Below are 23,011 nucleotides of genomic sequence, written 5' to 3'. Positions count from 1 at the left end.
CATCACATTGCTGTAGATTCTCTTGCTTTTTCCGCAAGCCATAAATAACTGAATGCTTGTTCGCCCAAGCAAGAAAAAACTTTCTTTCATGTGCAGGAAGCAAATGGTAGACCGCGTGGAAAGTGTTATCCTTCTTCGTTTGGCGTTATGATGATTAATCTACCCATTGACAAGAAACCGTGTCTTTTCTCGCCGAGTTTATCAAGAGTTCAAAAAACGTTTACAATCATCAAACAATTTTTTGTCATCTTCCACGTCATTTGTATGACAGTAGTCGAAGATTCCCTGAAACCTCAGCTTAAAGTATAATAAAAGAATAGTGTCAAAACAGTGAAGAAACATAGCTTCTGACTATGAAGGATTCGTGTGTTTTGTTTTCCTCGACAGTTCTCTTGTTACTACCGCTTTGTTTGATCGTGAAGTTAATTGCAGACGGGCAGCCTCTGTAAGTGAAACTTTGCTTTTATGTTCCAAGACAGTCTTGACCGTTTTTAGTCGATATACTTTTAATACTTCAATTTGTGGATCGACGACAGTTAAAAAATCGTCAAATTTGGGAACAGCACGAAAGAGTGTGTTTAAATATTTGATGACAACGTGGATTGAGGGGAGGGGAAGGAAAGTCCGTTGTTTTGATCTTTCTGCTTTTGCTCCAAAAGGATCGTTGTTGTGTTAAAACTGAAAGGAAAATTGATTACACACAACTATTATTACTTATTTATTGTTACTTGTTCTAAACTACAAACCTTTAATACCGCGTGCAAATAGAAATTCGTCTGCACTAGTTTAGGTGCTCTGACTTGTTAACAACAATGCCTATTCATTGTTTTTCATAGGCTGCTTTTCAAGAAAATGTGGGAAGACAGGCAAGTATATCTCGCCCTCTACATTATTACGCAGATACATTATCTAAACAGAGTTTAGTGAAAATAAATTGAAATGAAATTTTTGCTGAGAACGCAATTTTCCAGATGAATATGATTTCATATTGAATGAAACCCTGCAACTTTCATTAGAGGATCGTGCCGGGAAAAATCCTGAAAAAGAAATTCAATTGAGTTTAATTTGGAGAGATTCCCAGCATGAGTGGCTGTTAAATTGAGCCGGACTATTCGAGTTCAGCTTTGACTGAGGATATCACAAGATATGATACAACGAGAAATATTATAATTTGTTTATTGGTTAGTTTTATTTAGTTTTATTTAGTAAGAGACTTTGGTCCACTTTGGTCTTAGGGTACCTTTCCACACGGCATTGATATTCTTACACTGGCTGATTACTTCGCTGTTGGAAACAGAATCAGTACTTATCTGAATATTAGGTAAGAATTTAATGGCATTTTTTGATATGTCAACAATTCTGTATGTTCAAAGTATCCTCCTTAGATCGACCCTCAGGTTAATGTGGATTTCAATTGCCAATGATATTTTACAGTTTTAAATGGTGTACGCACGTGAAATAAACCAAAGAGCAAATATATGTACGTATTGCGTCTACTGAAATAGTGGAATGTGGCTCGACTTTACCACAACTGGGGGGGGGGGGGGGGGAGTTGTGCGGCTTAGATTATATTCGACGCGACTTTTAGTCGCACTTAAAAAGTGTCGAGTGTGACAAATAAGTTAGGTTTGATGTAACATCGACTTAAGAGTAAAATTGCTTTGGTTTTTCAGTGTGTCGATAGCTCAATTCAAGGAGTATACAAGACCTTTGATTGACAATCTAGCAGATGTCAGATTACAACACTGGGACGGGTGAGCCAATGCTGAAACTATGCATTGTATTACTTTACCGCGCGTTCATTTCTATCCCGCTTGGGCGGACGCATTTGGGACTGGACCTGAAAACGTAACTCTACAGAGATGCTTGTCTTTTCCATGATTTGATTTTGCTTTTTTTTCTTTTTTTTTTTTTGAATTTTCGCGCGCAAGTAAAAACCAATAACATCCAGTTCACGGTAAAAGGATTAAGCGCTCACGAAATGAGGCATTAACTGTTTACACCGACATTTCTTAAACTACTTGTGTGACTGAGTTACCTTGCTTGTAATTTGTATATATTACGGCCCTCTTCTTTCTCGACAGAAGCGTTCGTGAACTGGCATCGCAAGCGTTGCACAACCTGACTCCTACAGACCCAGAGTACATAACCAAGACAGGTATGGTTTACAATTGCAAGTAATGTACGTTATAAGTCGAAGAAACGAGTACCTGCTGTTTTTCACCACAGACGTTGCATATCTGGACACGATGAGCAGCTAGCTGTTTCAAGGAAATTTGAACAGAAGCCTTAAGCCTCCTTGACTAGTGTGCGAATAGGCAGTGGGTTTTTTTTACTCCAGAATTTTCCTGTTGGTAGATAAGAAATCTGCACAGTTGTAGTTTTGGATGTAACGCTTTTGTCTTTCCTTTCATAGCGTGTCCACATGAGAACCGTTAGGGCCACTTATAAGAGGAAAATATGCTTCCTCGTAAAAATTGCCGTATTAATTGTCGACCATGTCGCTTCTCGTTTCGCATTGTACTTGTCAATGTTCAATTAGTAGTGCTATGTTTTTTTTCTCCAGTGATTGAAATCAAACGTCACGTTTTCCTTCGACGTTTGTGGAGTTTTAACACTAATTTCTGTTACTTTTTTTAGTTTTTCCTAAGATGCTGTCGCAAACCAACAGCATCGATCTCAACACTCGTCACGGTAACATTCTGGGATGCGCTGAAGTAACTCATGCCCTGTATCTCTACGCCCAACAAAGTGGCAGGTACAGAATACTACAATACGTTGTTAACTTGTTAGAATTCTATTGGCGAGCTTGATTTTATTGCAATGTTGAAGTAAAGTGACTAATAGATAATTGACTTGCGCCGGTGCATGCTAAGATTTACACTCGGAGATTAAGAAGGCAAACTGTCAATTGTTTGGAGCCATACTCAGAATTTACTATTAGACTTACAATTTAAGATTGTTATTAGACTACTTTTAGTTGTTATAGCTATTTTTTTTTTGTTGTTGTTTTTTTTTTTGTTTTCCTGTTATTCCCTTCATATTGCTGAAAATGCGTATTTAAGCATGTGTACATGTATGAAGTTCGCGCAACCTCTCTAAATCTGATTTTGAATTCAAATATCACTCGCTAAGTGAAGATTTCATTTTACAGATCACTTACAGGAGTGCTCGACCAGGACTGCTTTGAGGTTCTGAAGGGCATTGTACCTCAGGTAAAGCTCTTGAAATTTTGTTCTTTTAATGTAGATTCGCTCCCTACACAATATCTATTTTAAATTAGGTTTTAAAATGCCGAGAGGTATAGGGAAATCGTTTGAGTTCGTTGAATAGTAGACATGAAGAAGTCACTGAAGGAGTGAGTGACTCGAGAACTAAACGTGATGTTTTTTTTTCTCTTTTTCTGGTCTCATGGTTAGTGCGCTCGTCTCCGGATCGAGCGGTCCGGGTTCGAGCCCTGGCCGGGGACATTGTGTTATGCTCTTGGGCAACAAACTTTACTCACAGTGCCTCTCTACACCAAGTTGTATAAACGGGTACCAGTGAATTTAATGCTGGAGATAACCCTGCGATGGACTAGCATTCCATCCAGGGGGGAGTAGAAATACTACTAGTCACTTCATGCTACTGAAACCGGAGAGAAGCGCCGGCCTGATGGACCACTTGGCTCGTATGAAGACTTTTAATACCTTTTTTAATTTTCTGTTTCTCGTTTTGTTTTTAGCTAAAAGCAGCCAAGCGTTTCAGGTAAGATTATAATGTAACATATACGGCATTTGAATGTTTGGGCGATGCAAGACGTAGCATATACGTGTACTTCCAGACACGGAGAATTAAACAGCATTACGACTTGAATTCTGCCTGCGCGTATTGGAAATTGCTTTTTCGGCAAGGTCATTGCGTGATGTACCCTAGTGTCCTGTTTTCCGACCCCTTATAACGATCATAAAACCGTTATAGAAAAAATAAAAAATAAAAACATAAGAGAATACAAACTCGTGCATTTTGAGTTTAAGTGATTCTTGCTTGCATGTTGGTGTGGAAGAGATACTACACAAAAGCTGTTCATTGTCTAAGTAAGATTCTTTGCATGACCTGTGTTTGATTCGCTCTTACAGAGGTCTTGGAGGAGAGTTCATGCGACAAGCAGGTAGATGATTTTAACTATTTTAGGCAATAGAGGTCGTTTTAGACCAGAACGTATTTGTTTGTCTGATTGTTTACTGACCTTGTATAATAGATCTGTTTGAACCGTAGCTGTGTAATAAATTATCTTTTTTTTCCAGTTTGTCATTTAATACAGAAGCTCTCTGTATCCGAAATACCCTGGCATGGCGATGAGATCATTGGTGAGACTGAGTTATCACTGTCATCATTATTATTTCTTTTGCCAGTAAAATACAATTATATTTTCGTCACAGTTTGCTCTTTGACCTCGTTTTATTCCTTTTACCCGAAAGGCTAACACTTGAAGTCAGTATTATAGAAGAAAGATATTTTCATTCAGTATATTTTGCCATTATCTCTTTGAGCCTTCGTGCAATTTAAACTGCAATAATGTTTCCGCCCATGTTTGCCTGCCTAGCTAATTTGGAGCTAACGAAGTCTCCTTTTCTTCTCGTTTAGGCGTATTTCAAGGCATTATCGATGATAACTTGTCCCATACAGAACCAGCAATACAGGTGCAGTTCTGTCGTGATAAACCATGACTTAATTTGCTGCCATTACCGCAAACTAGATTGATAGTTTTTGTGGATTTTTTTCAGGAAGGTGCTGTTCGCGCCCTTGGAGCCTTGTGTCAGCAGTATTACGTTAAAGCGGATGGTACTGCTATCGATGGAATACAAGGTAAAAAGAAATCCCATTTCCTTTATTTTTTTTTACTACTGTTATGATTCTTATGGGAATGTACTTCTTTCATTCAATATTTTGCAGATAGGATTATTATACACTATGTCGAGCAGTTGAAAAGTTCGTCGGAGTTCTCAAGGTGAGTCTATTGTGTCGCCACAAGTCACTGGCTTTCCGTCTCTGTGAATTCTCTTCTTCTAACGTTGTCAAGTGATATGGTTTAGCTACGTGCACAGACTATGCCTCAACTGTGCGTAAAGAATTATTAAATCGTCGACGAGCGTCGGTTTTGTTTAGTGTTGGGTGGAGAAGAGGAACGGTTGAGTGGGAAATTCTCGCGTCGTGTGCTCTCCTTTACGGATCATTCATCTTTAACTCAGAGCATCATACTATGAAAGTTAGCTGTTTAAATATTATTCTCGTAATTTCACACATCGCCGATACTAACATATAGTTTATCTTTTTAGAGTTGGGTTTGCTCAAGCTCTGGGATCTTTGCCAAAGTTTTTGCTGTCAAATAAGTTAAAAATGGTGAGTTTCCTTGTCCATTTCAGTCGCCACAAAAATTTAGTTATATCGAACGGCCTTCTCTGAGCTTTATGCCAACCATTAACTGAAAGGTGGCCGTCTTATGGAAGGTTTCCGTGATACTGAAAATCCGCTTTTTGGCAATTTTGAAAACAAGCAAACATTTGAGACCACTATATCTTGTAGCACTTTCAGTTACCGAATCTAACGCTACAACATTGTTACTCTGTAAAAAAAATTCACTTGTTCTAGGATGAAGGATTAGGTTATGTTAGGTACAAGGTAAAGGTTAAGTCTGCATACGAGCCAAGTGGCCCATGAGGCCGGAGCTTATCCCGGTTTCTGTAGCGTGAAACGACTAGGAGTATTTCTACTCCCCCCTGGATGAGATGCTAGTCCATCGCAGGGTTACCCCCCAGCATTAAATTCGCCAGTACCCATTTATACACCTGGGTGGAGAGAGGTACTGTGAAAGGAAAGTATCTTGCCCAAGAACACAACACAATGTCCCAGGCCAGGGCTTGAACCAGGACCGCTCTCTCCGGAGTTGACCGCGCCTCCCACATAGGTTATGTTATACAACCGTTATTTTGTATCAATCGTCTTAACTTTCAGCATCGTTCTTGCTATCTTGCAGGTCATTTCTGGTTTAATCTCGGCTTCAGAGTTGTCTAATGACCCAGGAAAATATGCTGAATCTCGAAGAGACGCGCTAAAATCTCTTGCTAGGTAATTAAAATTGGCCTAATTTGTACAAGACACGAATTGTCTGACGCCGAATTTATATTAGGAGATATTTATCTCCTACTAAAAATTTACTCACATGTATCTGTTTTAGGCAAGCAAATTACCCGTCTCAGACGGATAATTCGTCACTAGTGTATACTCAGGCATTGTATAAGAGATGGTCACGCTCAATTTTGGTAAAAATCGATCGCGTGTGTAATTAGCGTTGCTTAGATACGGAACTGAATAGCGTCATGTTGGTTACGTAAGCTACGCGGTGATCCTTGTAGTGTCTCTGATTGGCTGCCGGTTTCCTCTAGATTTTCGCGCGCAAGTATCAACCAATCAGGGACAATATATGGTTGCTTTACACCTACATGGATTCTGGGGCTAATGTCAAACAACCTATGGAGTAAACAACTGACCTTGCAAACAAACACATCCCTGATTTCTATTGACATACTTAGCGTACATTATTTCCCTTGCCTTTTTTACACTTCATGTTGTCAAAATCATTGGAGAAACCCGACATTTTTTAAAAAACTGTCGACCTGTTTTTGTTCCAGCATCGCCTGCACCGTTGGGTTGAGTAGAACTGGTGACGAAGAACGAGTTGTAACGGAACGAAGTCTACAACAGCTTTACGATGCTTTTATCGCGGCCATGAATGACTACACAATCGATAGCAGAGGAGATGTCGGAGCCTGGTAAATCATTTTCAACATTTTATAGATAAGTTGCTCCAAAGCTCTCAGATTCCTTTATGGAGCGAACACTGCTTGAGATATGTAACAGCTTGATAAGAATTTTTCTTATTTTCTCGTCGGTGTATGCCTAAAACCTTGACTGTGTTGTCTCAGTCTAATTCGTCTTTTGAAGGCGCAAATTTACTTTTCTTTGTTTCAGAAAAGTGGAAATTTTGGTCCGCAATTTTAACGTCCTTACCAGCCCTGAAATAATGTATGGAGTGGAAAACAGCTCCAAGTAAAAGGAGTTGTATGCTATTTGTAGCGATTGGCATGTCTTATTATGAAGACATTATTTTTCATCGCAATTATGCCCACACTTTAAGCAGCTGTGAAATTAAAGCCTGAAAAAATTCAGGCCTGGACGGGATTCGAACCCATGACCTCTGCGATACCGGTGTATTGCTCTACCAACTGAGCTATCAAGCCAGCTGGGAGCTGGTCACTTTGTGAGTTCGTAATATACCCGTAGACGGTGAAGAATACAAGTGAATATATGAAAGTTCATATATTTGAACTGCGGAGAATGAAATGAAGATATGATTGATCATCGTAGTTATGCACACAACTTAAGCAGCTGTGAAATTGAGTTGCTTAAGATGTGTGGATAACTGCGAGGATCAATCATGTCTTCATATCTTTCTCCGCAGTCCAAATATATTCATTTGTATGTCTTTATTATGTTGCAGGGTGCGTGAGGCCAGCATGACAGGACTAGAAACCCTGTCCCGTTTTGTTGTGGAAAGGGATCCTTCGCTTCTGACACCAGAGATGTAAGTACAATACACCAACACACCTTGCAATTTTGTAAGACCTGTAGGACACTATATTTCACCGAGTCCTTATTTGTTTGCAAAAAAGGGCAAGAACCGTTGTTTGTTACCAGGGACACTTTTAGGGTTAGGGTTTTTAATCAGGGTTTGTAATTTCTAATTCTTTTAATAACGGTTTGTAACTTCTAACTCTGGGGGTGAAATAAGAGCTTTTGTTGTTTTGTTGTTTTGTTTCCGAAGGAGACCGCTAGCTCCAAAGAACAACTTAAACTGAACGTTTCTGGCGACTGTCTCGTTGAATAAAGGCAACTGACTTTGCTTTACACCTCCTCAGTTGTAGCAGCAACTCCCCCACTCTCGAAAAAAAAATTAATAATACTAATACTAATACTAATACTAATACTAATACTAATACTAATACTAGTAATAATAATAATAATAATACTGATAATAATAATAATACTAATAATAATAATAATACTGATAATAATAATAATACTAATAATAATAATACTGATAATAATAATACTAATAATAATAATACTGATAATAATAATAATAATAATACTGATAATAATTACCCAAACAAGATATAAAATAAATTAAATTAAATAATTAAATAATTCGTATAGCTCCAATATCAGACCTTTTCTTCCGATAATTGGTGAAAAGTATTCCTATATGACTGGTAAATACGCAATGACAGCGTTCAATTCCAAATGGAAACGCGAAAAATTAGCTGTCGTCGTTCGCGTTCCTCAAACGACGCAGAACTTAGCCATTTCATGTTCTTGTTTTGCAGAGGACGGCAAACAAATGTACAAAATCTTACAACGCACGTACACAGCTATTGTTTTCCCTATTAAACGTTTTGTCTGGTGACGTTCTCATTGCCGTCGACGTCGTGGTTTGCTTAGGCTCCCTAATTATTCCACGAACGCGCGTTGGATATGATATGGTAGCTGGCTATAATCATCTCACATCCAAAAAGCGCGCAAAAATTACTCTGACGCTTGCCATATTTGTGAGCAAATTATTTAAATTTAGAAACAGGTCGTTTTCATAAAGAGTTGGTCATCGAGTTAGTAGTACAAAGATTGGGAGCTGACAGTGATCGTTTGAAGGATATTAAATGACGCCCTCGATCATGACAATCTGAATCCAACGCTAGGTCGCACGATGCAGCTCGTTTGAAGCGGACCTGTTCCTTCGCTTGTCGTTCTTGGACAGCTTCCAGTGAACCGAGCTGATTTTTTCGTCTGATGAACTGCACCGCACCCACTGCTGGCTGAATTGCTTCAGGTTTTCTAACGCGTAAGAGCTGTAGCGCAGCTTTTCTAAAACGGCGGTCTCTATAGAAGTAAATCAGTGGATTTGCTAGAGAATTCAACTGAACCAATGTCTCCGCTAAGAGGAAAGCGTTTCTTGTTCGAAGACGTGGGAAAAGATCTGGCGAGGCGCCGATCACAATCATTGGAACAAACGAGAGAATCAGGGCAGCAGTTATCAAACCCGCGGTCTTAGCGACTTTTACTTCCTGCTTCGCTTTTACCAAAGTAGTGACTCTGCTGATTTCTGATATTTTACGTTTCCGCACTCCAAGGTAAACCATAATGTAGAAATATCCTATGGCTGCTAAGCATGATGCTCCCACAACACTCTCACTGATATGCCAGATTTCTTTGATCTTCTGGTCCACGCCAACCACTAGCACGACAAGAGGCGGAAAAGATATACAAGCTGCTAACAACCAGGCCATTATTGCAAGTTTCTTCATGCGGTCTCTTGTAACGATAACCTTGTAGTCAATCAACTTTCGTATCGCCACATACCTCTCCCACGCAATGAAAGTCAAATGATACAAAGATGACCAGATAAAAGTAAACATGAAGAATTCAGTCACGAAATGCAATGTACAAAAACCAGAGTAAAATACCCGGCAGGTTATTAATATATCAATAGCAACATTTAGCGGCATAGATATTGCTCCAACTAGCAGATTTGCAATTGCCATGCTAGATAACAGTACAGAGGAAATTTTTTTCAGTTCTCTCTTTCGCTGCAAGGCTAAGACTACCAGAGCGTTCAATAAAATGACAGCAAGTGAAGCAATGGATGTGATGGGAAATAGAATCGCAGGAATTGTTGGTTCGTTTAAATCCCATGCAAAATTTGACGTTTGTGGGCAGTGAATTACTGACCTGGTATTCATAAAGCGAGTGGATTTTTGTTCTGAGTTGGTCAAGTTCATGTTGATTTAAAATTCTGGACGCAGTGCGGCGACGATTTATAAGCAAGGAATTTTCCGCGCTTGGTCCGGTAATGTGATATATTACTAGTTGGTAGCTTTTGTGCGATAATGAGCTGTTATGCCTAAGTTCGCTTCATCTGATTAGAGGAAGTACTTGTCTTAGTGATAGAGTGATTGGCTTCACTTGGACAGACATAAAGAGGAAAAGAAAATAAAAAAACGGAATTTAAAAGAAAGACAGTTAATAGAGCTTTTTCGCATAAAGAATCTTACAAATGCAAATATTCATTTCACGACTTTAGGCATGTAAATGAGATGGCTTTGCCTCTGGTTCAAGAAAGAATCGCACGCCCAGAAGTAAACAGGCGCGATTTTGCTGCATATTTTATTCCACTCGCTGCGTTCGCAAATAACTTACGAAACCAGACAAATTTTAAAAGCAAATTGCTGCGTCTCAGACATAGAAGATGTTTACAAAATCGTTGCAATAAGACTAACAATTCGATCCAACGGTCTTTATTTACATGATACCATTGTCGAGCGGCTGTTTCTTCTTCGCTGCAGGTCTTGGAATAAAGAAATATGGCTTCAGTGAGAAATGTGCACATTTCTAGGTCAGCTCTTTGAAGGTTTTGACATGAAGTAACAGGCCAATTATAATCGAACGGGCGGGGAATTTACATGTCTAATGCCATAATGGGTATATTATGACATTAAAGGAGCAAACAAAGATGCCAAGATTTATGTTGGAAGGTCCACGACCGAGCACAATCTTCTGTTTTGCGCTCATACACTTTGCATGAGTTACGTAGCCAAAGCGTAACTATGATGCCACGGACATCATAATTATTTGATTGAAACTAATTTTAAACTCAGATAGAGCGGCTTTCAATTGAGTGTCGAAAGTAATCAGACAATTACTTTGGTTTTGGTCTTGGTTTTTATATTACGTTTTGAATAGTCTAATTGATAAGTAATTGGTTTGGTTTTGGTTTTACGACACTCAGTTCAAAACCGCTCTAATGGATTAGTTGAGCCAAAAGTAATTATGGAAATAAACAGTAAAATCCTTTTGTCTCTGAAAAGAGCGGAAATCATTTACCTGGAAGTACGCTTTCTGTTGCAAGGACGCACAAGGTTTATGCATCTGTTTCCATTTCCGCGGTAGCGAAAAGAACTTAAAAGCGTAAGTAGTTAAGTGCGTTATGGCTGATGAGGTTAGCAAACTATTCAAATATCAAGTTATGTTAGAAACTCAATGCATTTCCATTGAAAATCGGGTCATGAATATTAAGTAATAAACAAACGAATGGCGACCTTTGTTACTGAGAATAGTGGAGTGGTGAAAAAGAAGTCAATGATAAGCTTAAAAGTGTTTAAACTAAACGTTTTTCATCCGTGAATTTAATATTTCATGTTTGCCTAATCTACTTTTGTCTGACGCAGCGTTCATTTCTTAAATGAACTGGCTCTTTAATATGGCTTTGTATTAAGCACAGATGCATCTCATATCTCCTGTAGTCTTTTTAAAGAAACTGATGCAAACCATGAATGCAATCAATTTACTGCCAGACTGCTGGATAATGTAAGCAGTAAGCAATCTGGCAACAATCAAAGATAAGAAGAGAACATTGATTTTGATGCCTTCAGTTAGCTCGAGTTTGTCTGATTTCATTAGCCAAGGTTTGACCCTCCTTCATAGTAAATCTACTAGTTATTCGTTGTGAATTAATTTAGAACATTTAATGTCTTGAGTTTCCATTCGCAAACAACCAGATTGCTGTTAGATATATTATGAGAAAGCCAAGTCAAAATATACATCTCATATCTCCTGTGCAACTTCCTTGATTTAAACCCAAATCTGGGTATGTCACATGATATCACTGAACCCCTTGCAGCTGATTATAATCTATACTGTATAATTTTACAATCAATCTTACTTTCACAGTGCAAACTCACAAGCTCCTAAGATTTAAAAAGGTGCGCTTATCTTTTAGGAACTGTTTGGAAGTGCCGTACAATCTCTTGAAATTTTCAGTAAGTAACTGCAAATCTTTGGCTGATCGAAAATCCTTGAAAAATAAGTTATCAAAAATGTTTGCCGCTCTTAGCTTACTTGCTCGCTGCTTTTCCACACCCTGTAGAGGGGGGACTCCATGTGAAAAGGTTGGGGATGCTTTTGTCACTTAGTAAAGCCCTCGCTGATTGGCTGAAAGTCTTTTGCTTACATGTATGCTTATGCTTATGACAGCCATGTCCCCACTGGACACAACAGCGATATAAGCATATGAAGATCGCAAGGTTTTGATATTCTTATGCTTATATGCTTATCCTTATGTCCGGCCGCCCCATCTAGCCCATAACCTTTTATTGTTATGCCTATGCTTGCATCGCAAGTGAGGACCGAGCTTTATATTGCAACTATATTTTTTAATAAACAAAACAGCACCCTCTTCAACTTTCTTTCCACAAACCTTTACAGTGTAAACTCTGGAACAGTGGGTGTCTTACACAAGTCCTACTCAACCCATATTTTCTGTGTTTGGGGGCTAATTTAATTTCATATCATATTCCTCATTCAACATGCTCATTTACCAGTCCAATATTTCGTAGAATGGTTCATACCCTAATATTGAAATCAGTCTCAATTTCTATTGAGGATATATCAATTACACTGGCCTATCCAATTCTCGAGTTGGCTGAGAGCCTTTGATTTTTTTTTGTACGGGGACTGGGATTTAGACCGTGGAGACTTAAGCATTTGTAGCTATATGTGACAGGCTGTTTATAGCATTTTATTTTGTTATTGCCAGCCAGCACAAGGTCGTCGCTAGGTAAGCCAGGTTTTAACTACGCTGCAAGCATGAACCGAGGCAAAAAATTCATGGAAGCCCTTACTAGTATTAAACTCAACCCCAAGCTTTGGGGTAAAATATTGAAATCCATTTGTGTATTCAGGCAGCTAGTTATGAACATAAATATCTGATATAGTTGGAATAAAAGTTTCTTCACAGTTCTGTAGTTTTCAGCATGTTTCAAAATCTTGTTGTAAATCAAGATTCTGGCTTAAACTTCGCGGCAAAGTCCATTTCGCTGTGTAGTAATGGCGCCGTTTTTGGTCTTCGAATTGTAAACCCTTGTACTGTTTCACAACTGTTGGCAAGTTTCACTGAGGCACTAGCGTCCAAGGACTTTCATCTTGATATTGTACTGACGTGGTATCTTGTATCTTGAAGCCCTTGATCGTATTTTTCGGCAATTCACGAGAAGTTGTCCTCGACTGACCTCTAAGGCCACTCTTAGTATGGATAATTGTAGTTGTTATGGCGATGGAAGAGGCTTGTGAACCTTGTGAAGCATCAAAAAACTCGCTTGCATTTGTATCAAGATTGGAAGCTGACAATGTTCGTTTGAAGGATGTTAAATGACGCCTTCGATCATGACAATCTGAATCCAACGCTGGGTCGAACGGTGCAGCTCGTTTGAAGCGGACCTGCTCCTCCGCTTGTTGTCGTTCTTAGACAGTTTGCAGTGAACCGAGCCGATCGTTTCGTCTGATGAACCCAGCCGCAGCCACTGCTGGTTGAGTTGCTTTGGGTTTTCTAACTCGTAACAGCTCTAGCGCAGCTTTTCTAAACCGGCGGTCTCTATGGAAGTAAATCAGTGGATTTGCTAGAGAGTTCAGCTGAACCAATGTCCCGGTTAAGTGGAAAGCCTTACTGCTACGAAGAACTGAGAAGAGATCTGGCGAGACGCCGATCACAATCACTGGAACAAATGAGATAATCAGGACAGCAGTTATCAAACCAGTCGTCTTAGCGACTTTTATTTCCTGCTTCGCTTTTACTAGAGCAGTGACTTTGCTGATTTCTGATATTTTACGTTTCCGCACTCCAAGGTAAACCATAATGTAGAAATATCCTATGGCTGCTAAACATGATGCTCCCACAACACTCTCACCGATATGCCAGATTTCTTTTATCTTTTGGTCCACGCCAACCACTATCATCACAAGATGTGGAGACGTTGTAAAAGCTGCTAACAACCAGGCCATTATTGCAAGTTTTTTCATGCGGTCTCTTGTAACGATAACCTTGTAGTCAATCAACTTTCGTATCGCCACATACCTCTCCCACGCAATGAAAGTCAAATGATACAAAGATGACCAGATAAAAGTAAACATGGAGAATTCAGTCGCGCAGTGCAATGTACAAAAACCAGAGTAAAATACCCGGCAGGTTATTAATATATCAATAGCAACATTTAGCGGCATAGATATTGCGCCAACTAGCAGATCTGCAATTGCCATGCTAGGTAACAGTACAGTCGATGTCTTTTTCAGTTCTCTCTTTTGCTGCAAGGCGAAGACTACCAGAGCGTTCAATAAAATGACAGCAAGTGTAGCGGTGGATGTGTGGGACATATAATCGCGGGAATTGTTGTTTCGTTTAAATCCAATGCAAAATTTGACGTTTGTGAACAGTGAATTACTGACCTGGTATTCACAAAGCGAGTGGTGTTTGGTTCTGAGTTGGTCACGGCCATGTTGATGCAGAATTCTGGACGCCTTGCGGCGACGATTCATAAGCAAGGAACTTTCCGCGCTTGGTCCGATAGTGCGGTATAATACTAAGTGGTAACTTTTGTGCGATATGGCGTTATGCTTAAATTCGCTTTAGCTGATTAGTGGACGTACTTGTCTTAGTGAAAAAGTGATTGGCTCCATTTGGACAGACATAAAGAGGATAAGAAAACAAGAAAACGGATTTTACAAGAAAGACAGTTCATGAGGTGGCGCTGAATGTCCCGTGCGTCATAATTATTTAATCGAAACCAATTGACTCAGATAATGAATCAATTAAACCAAACGTAATTATGGAAATAAACAGTAAAATGCTATTGTCTCTGAAAAGAACGGAAAGCATGTACCTGAAAGTGCGCTTTCCGTTGCAAGGATGGACAAAATTTATGCGCTCTTGCAATTTCCTCAGAAGCGAAATCGAAGAAGAAAGTAGTGAAGTGCGTTACGGCCGATAACGACATGCAAGCTACTTGAATATCAAGTGATGTTAGAAACTCCTTGCTTTTGCATTGAAAATCGGGTCATGAATATCTTTTTTTTTTTTTTTTTAGATTCTAGTTTTTTATAAATGAACTATTATTAGTAAACCTATCGCATTGTAACTTACTTCGGCGGAGAAAATATCCATAACTAAGTTTTTCCATAAAGTTACCAGATGTGACAAAACTGTAATAACATTAAATGATTTAATTCTTAAGCTAAATATAATAGCGATTCATAATGATTTTAAAATGGTTCTTTCAATCAAGTACACAATTGCATAAGTTTTTTGTTTGTTTTGTTTTTTTCCAGCTGTGAAGGCTTGATGTGCTGCCTTGCACAACAAGCCTCAGAGAAGATTGATCGAACCAGAGCACACGCCGGAGAAATTTTCTTACGTCTTGTTTATATGGACAGGTGAGTGGCGAGTAAAGAGAAGTTTTTAAATAAAGCTTTGTTTTTATATAAACTTTGTTTAAACAGTTTAGTTAAAAGCACTGACACTTGTTTCTGGATAACCTTTTTCAATTTGTTAACTTATGTTTCTATTTATTTTTTTGTCAGTCCTTTATTGCCCCATATACCTCACCACAAAGAACTTCTTAAAATTTTTCCGAGGTAAGTTGACTTTAGGTTAAAAAACGCAGGGTTTTCAAAAAAATTAAGAACATATTGTTATGTGTTTTATAGCTTTACATCTTTTTCACAAGCTTTTTTTTTTATATGCGCAAATCAATCTGAGCGAAGACGAATTCTTTTCTATTCTAAATGGGTCATGAATTAATACTGGTAAGTACATGATTGATTCGCGGCAGCCGGTCAAACAAACAGCCATTACTTTTTATTAAAGGTGATATTAATTGCTTTCAGCAAGTACACTCTTTCTTTTTTGTAAGAATATGATTTATAAGAATATCGTGGCAGAAATTTGCGAAATTTTAAGAATATTTTAAGAATAAACCTGGTGCTAATTCTATTGCTTTTGTTGTAGAAATGAGTGTTTAGAGATGAATTGGAGCGCGCCTGCGGATTGCTTTCCCAGGATAACGAAGCTGCTAGGTTTGTCATCATACAGAAGGTCTGTTCTACTTGGCTTGACCGTCAGCGTTGGAGGGTTGACCGAATCGTTGGTGTGTATGAAAACATGATAATAACTTCCTAAGGCTGTGGTTGTGGTAATTTAATTGATTTTAATGTTGCTTTTGTAAAGACTAGACAGTACAGAATTAATATTAACTCTAAGGTGATTTAGGGCGCTTTCCACACGATGAAAAATTCTGGTTGAATTTCCGGAATTTTTCCAGTGACGAATGGAAGGGTATTTCCCTGTAATTCTGGAAAAGAGAACAACCTTGCGAGGTACTCCGAAAATTTCGGAAACTTCTTACCGTGAACCTCCGTTCCATTTGACTTCCTTCTCGGAAGTTCCTAGGTTTTCGGTTGAATGGTTCGGTTTTTGAAAAATTCAACAATTTCCGGATTATCTGGAAACTTTCCCAGGACATTTTTGCACAATTTGTCCCCGTTTTGAAATTGTGGTTGAATGGAAAGCGTCCCTAGGCTGCTGGAAATAACCCATGTTATTGTAGATCCCTCTGAGCGTAACCTCTAGAAAGGAAATGAGCACGTGTTCAGCGTGCCTAGTAATGTGTCAGTCACGTGTTATAAAGCATGCTTGTAGTTGACTTTTGAGTAGCCATTTTCCAACGTCAATAGGTGGACTGTAGAAGTGGATGTAGACGTTTCACGTTATTTGTACTTTTATGATTGTAATAGTTATTACCAGGGTCCCTCTGGATACCAGCTTTATGCTGAATGGGCCAACTTGGCTGAAGAAAGTTTTATTTTTTTTTTTTTTTTCACTTACATGTTTTGGCTGAGCTCTGTTCAGTCGACAATACCATGAATATTGTTGCCATTTTGTCTTATAGGTTCGACACTCCTATACGTCGCTTCTGAGTTTCTTAAAAGGCATTAATGACAGGTATTAGCAAAGCAGAATGTATTACCTGGAATATCCAGGCAGCCTTTAGTTGAATGAACTAACATATGATCTGATTTCATATCATTCTAGCGAGAAAGAGCTGACTGCATTTGCTGAGACACTCTTGGACATTTATCGAAACAATGAAAAGAATGACAGGCAAGTTATAGCTATTTTTTTTATTTATTTACTCGAATTTTGAATTCAGGTGCATTCTGATTTGATGTAGCGACTCTGTCGAGTTTGGTACCAGTTAGAACTTTCTTGCTGTTGGCGCCAGTTTAATGTTTCCCCGCGCTCGGCGCCCATTACACCTCTTTCTCTATAACTAAAGTCGTTCTTGTTTTCAATCGTAGAATCATAGTTCCTTTGTTTAAGATGCTTGATATGTTGTTCTCTAATGGATGCTTTGAGCTGTTCACGCAGGATGAAAGGTATACAGTATTCCCTGACCACGATAAAAACTGAATCATTTGCGAATACGAGCAGGAAAACTGTTAATGTCCGTGAAAGGCTCATCAATCCATATTCCCTAAGTTTAATACTTAATGCATAATTAGTCAATCTTGGTGAATTATTAATTGGATAAAACCAGCACATAACGGACTTTTGGCGATACGGCGGCTATTTTGAATTCTGTTGTTCATATAGCTATTATGGGATGTTAAGGGGGTAAATACATACTAATTTGCCCCCTGAGCATCACATAATAGCTATTTGAACAATAGAATTCAAAATGGTCGCCGTATCGCCGAAAAGGTCCATTAGCGGACCAGGGAAATTCGTTAACATAGGATCGTTGATGTTCCTTGAAATTCTCAAAAAAAAAAAAAAAAACTCATTGCAGAAAAAGAGAATGCAGGACAGTTCGCAACGAAAATTTGTTATTTTGAGCTTATGGACTTTTTTTCCAGTCATTCACTCCAGTTTTCATCTCTTCCATGCGTTTCATTTCAGCCATCCATTTCCTCAGACTGTGTTAACCCTCACAAAGAAAGAGATCTTCAAACTTGGTGACGCCAGGAAGCTGATCACGAGTGTCAATGTGTAAGAACAGAATTTACTCAAGATTTCTCCCATGTATTGGTTGTTCAACTTCAATCGCAACAGGCCACTTCCGAGTTGCCTTTTGCCTCTGCTTCAAAACGAGTCTCCGTCACCATTCATCTGGAAATGTGTTCCGCCAACAGGTTCATTTTCATGAAAATCAAACTCATTTTCATATGAAAGGTTTTACACGAAGACTCGTTATGAAACAGAGGCAGAAGGTAACTCGGAATGGCCTATGTTATTATTGCGAAAAAAAGTTTTGCGTTTTGTTGTACAGTGTTGTCACTTACCAGCACCTTGAATAGTCTAAAATTGCGCCAGCGCTCTTAATGTGAAAGATACTTTCTGTAAAAAAAAAATTACACTTACTCAGTTGGTCTGAATTTGCTTCTCTTTTGTTCCCAAGCTTTTGCGGCCTGTTGCAGTTTCCAGGGTCGACACGAACGAAATCTTTCCAGCAACTTTGCATTTTTCTTTGCCACAAATACCCTCAGGTAAGAAATCCATCAATTAAGATCTTATATTTTTTCAAATACTCTGCAGACAAGTAATTTCTAAATTCTTTCTGAACTGTTTCACTACAGCTCGCAGAGGTCACTATCAAATGCAAATTATTGTCGCAAACATATGAAATTAAAAGCTGGTCTGATAAGTTTACTTTTTCTCGCTTTACATCTGTAGGAAACTGTCCTCGTTCTTTTTATACACACCAAAACAAAATACACCAAAAAAGTGTCAAGTGTCTACGTTAAAGTCTCCGTACTGTAATAAATGTAATATTGCCTATGGTAATTGAACGTTTTATCCTTAGGTTCGGAAAACCACCGCTGACCAATTGTACGCGGCAGTCCTGACCTACGATGACATCATGCCAGAAGAAAGTTTGGACGAAGTTTCAGTAATACTTAGCGAAACCTCCTGGTAAGAGATGAATGTTTTTTGTTTTTTGTTTTTGTTGTTGTTTGTCTTGTTGTTTATTTGTTGGTTTTTTTTTTTGTCTTTTTTGTTTTGTTTTTTCCATACAGCTTTGGTGGAGTTTGTCCGAAACGTGCTTCAGTAAATATGTGATTTGCATATAGTATTATATTTTATGCCGCAAACTTGACTTGTGTTTGATTTTATAACGTGCATGGTAAAAAAAGAAACTTTAGTTTCCTGTATACGCATTGACATTAAATGAACTGTAATTCAATAGTAACTGCCGATTCTTTTGTAAACGTTTTCTCAGGGACGCAAGTATAGAAGAGCTTCGTGTAATAAGGAATAGACTTTGCGACATCCTAGGTATCCCTCACCCGGTTTTAAAGGTAACGTCGTTTGATCAACTTTCCTTGTTTTTATCAGTACGTTAAAAGGAGAATTGTACTGTTCGCTTTCAATAAAAACAGTTGGCGCCAAATAACTTATCACTTCGAAAAGGTTAAGAACCGTAACTGGATCACAACAAAAATATTTAAGCAAGAGAGAATGTAACTTGATTTATGACGAGAAGTCAATGGGAATGTTTGCTCAAGTCAGAAGGAATGGATTCTATTTTCCAACGTCAGGAAAAAGTCAGGAAATTTAGTGATTTTCTTTTCTTTTCTTGTTGTTGTTGGTGTTTTTTTCTGTAGATGTTGTCGATTCTAAAAAGAACTAGATAAAGTTTATCGCTGTTCTATTTTCAGTCCTCCGCAGCAAAAACCTCCGTGCAGAAGAAGAAAGACGAATTAGAAAGTTACAAAGGTACAGTTCCATTATTCCTGGTTTATATAGTCTCTTATTTGCCGACCAATCAGTCCAAAGACTGAGTGATTGACTGATCGAGCATTGTCTTTATTTTGTTTTCCAACAGATCTTGTCAGTCGTGGTTACTGAGTGAGAACGTTTTGGATTAAACAAGCTGTAAAGAAACACATTGGGTTTTATTTGAGTTTCGTCGGTCAAGACAGTTTTCAAACGCACTTTAGAGTTTTCCTTTTAGCGGCAGCTACGAGGAAACTTCACGATACTGCAAATGTGGAAGAGCAAAAACAAGAGCTAATAATATGACCTTCAGGACGCGTTGGTTTGAAAAACATGTGTAAAAATTAATCTATTGTCTGATTTATTGATTTATTTTTATTGCCTTATTTTATGAACAGACGAAAACAATTATTTAAAAAGTACGCGGAACATTTTCGGACATTGTAATATTTCCACAGTATTGGCATGTATCTGTTCCGCTTGTACACTTGTTTCAATTTAAAAGAAAAAAAAAAAACTAGGTGAATGCTCCCCTGTGTTGAAAATGTAAAGAGGTGTTTGCACAGTGCAATCCTGATGTAATAAATTTGTTCGTTGCTCAAGCTTCGGCTCCTTGTGCCATAATCGTTTAACAGTTTTGTACTCTAATCAAGCTGAAAAGATTATAAATTATTTTGGAACTACTCTTAATAAACACAAATACAGCTTCAGGAGCGGGCATCTCGTTTATTGATAAAGGATACAGCCAGCGTTACATCATCATACAGAAAGTACAACAGCGAATAAACAAAAAAAAAATGAAAAGCAAAGGAGATACCTTCCAGTGGCTTTAGAATAACTTACAAAATCTCAAAAGGCTTCAAGCCTTTAGGGATTCATACCTGCGGCCTGTAAGCACGCCTAAAATATTTCTACAGTCAACACGAATCATACATAATGAGCATACTCCAGTGAAATTAGCAAAATACTGCTAAATTACATTTCGTAAAAATGTTTAAGTTTGTTTGTTAGAAGTGGGTATTCGCAACATCGAATAATGATTCTTTGGACTTTCGTTTCGGGCCGGCGCACTGTTCATTTTTGGTTGAATTTTATGATACCTTTCCTAAGAGAGTTCGGGATTATTTTGTCATTATTCCAACTTTTAACACAGCTCAACGTTAGGCGGGTGACTCTGACTCGCCTTTAGTACGTTTAATATGGTTGCCTTTGCGATTAGGAAAGCTTATTATTTCTCAACCCAGTGAAAAGGAACGGAAAAATGTGAAAATCGTTCTGTCCATGAACTGTCTGCTCGAAAAATCAGTCCCAAAAACATACGAGACTTAAGTTTGCAAGTAAGAATTGTTTTCATTTCTATGTAATTTCGAAATGATAACTTGAGGTCCAATTGGGGGAGGTCTGAGCAGCCCATATCCCGTTAATATTTTGGCGCAAACATCCCCTACCTCCAATGTCAAAAGTTAACAATTTTCCCTCTCGATATCCCGGGATGTCTGTTCTTAATATCCGATATCCCATTAGTTTTACCCAAAAATCTAAATATCTCGAATCTTGAAAACTCATTAAAACTTCCTTTGCTTGTTTTTAGTGATGGTTACTAAAACACCACACGAGAACGTACGAGTAACATACGACTAACATACGAGTACATAAGAGTAACATACGAGTACATACGAGTAACATACGAGTAAGATACGAGTGACATACGTACCTACGTGTCTGTATGCACTCGTGTATAACTCGTATGTACTCGTATGTTACTCGTATGTACTCGTGTGGTGTTTTTGTCACGATCGTTTTTAGCACCTTGCTTCAAAGGAGGAACGACTGTTTTATTTTTTCAAAACCAACCTTCGCTGCTAACCATGTATAGTAGAATAACATTTCAAGAGAAATATCCAGACCAAAGTGCATGAAACAGCGACAAGCGTGAAGCAGACGTAAAGTGTAAGCAGCACTCAACGTGATTGAATATAAACAACAAGACAAATAGGGACGTACAAATTTTTAATTAACTCGTGTTGTACAACGAAAATGTAAAAATAACTCCTTGACCCCGCTATATTCTTACAACTGAAAAATTCTGTGCTAAATTTGCAATATATATTTACAAAAGCCCTTTGTATCTTACATGTTCTGTCGGTTATATACGAAAGCAAATAATTCCATGCACATCTTGCAGTTCATTCAGTTGGTTTAGTACACGCGTTTGGCAATTCCGGGTAAATTTGTTACAGTTGATAAAGTCCGAATTCAAATCTATAAACTCTATACAAAGCAACACAGTCTCAAAACAAAATAAGAAAGTACCAAGATATCTTCATCATTTAAGCACGCTCCCCGCGGATTCGTCTCGCAAGTTGAATGTCTTTGGGCATGATGGTGACTCGCTTAGCGTGAATTGCACAAAGATTGGTGTCTTCAAACAGACCCACGAGGTAGGCTTCGGCGGCTTCTTGTAACGCTAGAACGGCAGAGCTCTGGAAACGCAAGTCCGTCTTGAAATCTTGTGCTATCTCGCGGATTAAGCGCTGGAAGGGCAGCTTGCGGATCAGCAGCTCCGTCGACTTCTGATAGCGTCGGATTTCTCGCAGTGCGACGGTTCCTGGCCTGTAACGGTGAGGTTTCTTGACGCCGCCGGTTGCAGGAGCGCTCTTTCGCGCCGCTTTGGTCGCGAGCTGTTTTCGAGGAGCTTTTCCTCCGGTTGACTTACGGGCGGTTTGTTTGGTGCGAGCCATTTCTTTCAAGTCAACAAACTCTTCGTTGCGGTTCGATAGATCTTGATGGAAGAACTAACGCGGGGACAAGATTTCTTGGTGTTGTGAAAGAAGAAATTGTTTGTCAAAGTTATATATAGTGCCATCTCACGTGTGATTGTGCAGGAAAACAAGTTCTCACTTCTGCGACTTCTGCACGGAGAAAATGCAAGCTCATGATTGGCTGATGCTATGTCAACTAATTTTTTAACACTTCTATAACATTTCTGATTGGCTGTTCTTTGTGCTTTCTTTTAGTGTGATCAATCACCGTTACAAATACTTTTGACGGGAAAAAAAAAAACATTAATATGCGGCGATGTGGCTTGTTTCATTTCTTCGTGAATCTCGTCCAGGCTCGTCATTTTGCATGGTGCGAAAAAAGAAAGACTTATTGGTGAGCTTATCATTGCTTGTCTTAAATTAACCAATCACCATTTGATGATTTGTAGAAGGCACAATTTTTCACCTCATGTTTTACAACATGTTTATGTTGCTTCCACTGCCATTGTTTTCCACGTTTAGTTTTCGTAACTTCACTTTTCAATCGTTTCCA

At 38.6% G+C, this 23,011-nt stretch overlaps 2 protein-coding genes across 3 annotated transcripts in view; one reads left to right on the top strand and one right to left on the bottom strand.

Moving 5' to 3' along the window:
• Positions 1 to 21,117, top strand: part of LOC145489054 (tubulin-specific chaperone D-like) — a 33,650-nt gene extending 12,533 nt beyond the window's left edge. For both annotated transcript variants that reach the window (XM_081467953.1, XM_081467952.1), the window contains 29 exons: positions 388 to 445; positions 837 to 866; positions 1,236 to 1,321; positions 1,674 to 1,754; positions 2,085 to 2,158; positions 2,641 to 2,758; positions 3,155 to 3,215; positions 3,725 to 3,747; positions 4,119 to 4,150; positions 4,287 to 4,349; positions 4,627 to 4,682; positions 4,767 to 4,848; positions 4,936 to 4,990; positions 5,319 to 5,382; positions 6,017 to 6,108; positions 6,672 to 6,812; positions 7,541 to 7,624; positions 15,250 to 15,354; positions 15,502 to 15,555; positions 15,929 to 16,067; positions 16,869 to 16,921; positions 17,012 to 17,080; positions 17,278 to 17,355; positions 17,879 to 17,968; positions 18,378 to 18,465; positions 18,783 to 18,892; positions 19,200 to 19,278; positions 19,639 to 19,696; positions 19,806 to 21,117. In XM_081467953.1, the coding sequence (XP_081324079.1) occupies positions 388 to 445; positions 837 to 866; positions 1,236 to 1,321; positions 1,674 to 1,754; positions 2,085 to 2,158; positions 2,641 to 2,758; positions 3,155 to 3,215; positions 3,725 to 3,747; positions 4,119 to 4,150; positions 4,287 to 4,349; positions 4,627 to 4,682; positions 4,767 to 4,848; positions 4,936 to 4,990; positions 5,319 to 5,382; positions 6,017 to 6,108; positions 6,672 to 6,812; positions 7,541 to 7,624; positions 15,250 to 15,354; positions 15,502 to 15,555; positions 15,929 to 16,067; positions 16,869 to 16,921; positions 17,012 to 17,080; positions 17,278 to 17,355; positions 17,879 to 17,968; positions 18,378 to 18,465; positions 18,783 to 18,892; positions 19,200 to 19,278; positions 19,639 to 19,696; positions 19,806 to 19,828 (2,146 nt within the window). In that variant the 3' untranslated portion in view covers positions 19,829 to 21,117. The remainder of the gene's footprint in view (positions 1 to 387; positions 446 to 836; positions 867 to 1,235; positions 1,322 to 1,673; positions 1,755 to 2,084; positions 2,159 to 2,640; positions 2,759 to 3,154; positions 3,216 to 3,724; positions 3,748 to 4,118; positions 4,151 to 4,286; positions 4,350 to 4,626; positions 4,683 to 4,766; positions 4,849 to 4,935; positions 4,991 to 5,318; positions 5,383 to 6,016; positions 6,109 to 6,671; positions 6,813 to 7,540; positions 7,625 to 15,249; positions 15,355 to 15,501; positions 15,556 to 15,928; positions 16,068 to 16,868; positions 16,922 to 17,011; positions 17,081 to 17,277; positions 17,356 to 17,878; positions 17,969 to 18,377; positions 18,466 to 18,782; positions 18,893 to 19,199; positions 19,279 to 19,638; positions 19,697 to 19,805) is intronic.
• A 572-nt stretch (positions 21,118 to 21,689) lies between these two features.
• LOC145490753 (histone H3-like) lies at positions 21,690 to 22,531 on the bottom strand. Its single transcript, XM_081469849.1, has one exon. It carries the CDS (start codon positions 22,435 to 22,437, stop codon positions 22,027 to 22,029), a length of 411 nt encoding a protein of 136 aa, XP_081325975.1. The 5' UTR covers positions 22,438 to 22,531; the 3' UTR covers positions 21,690 to 22,026.
• Positions 22,532 to 23,011: the final 480 nt, after the last annotated feature.

This window comes from Orbicella franksi, chromosome 6 (assembly GCF_964199315.1).
Source record: "Orbicella franksi chromosome 6, jaOrbFran1.1, whole genome shotgun sequence".
In the NCBI taxonomy this organism is placed as follows: Eukaryota; Metazoa; Cnidaria; class Anthozoa; order Scleractinia; family Merulinidae; genus Orbicella; species Orbicella franksi.
Note: the sequence above shows the minus strand (reverse complement) of the source record. Positions and strands in the feature narration are given on the sequence as shown.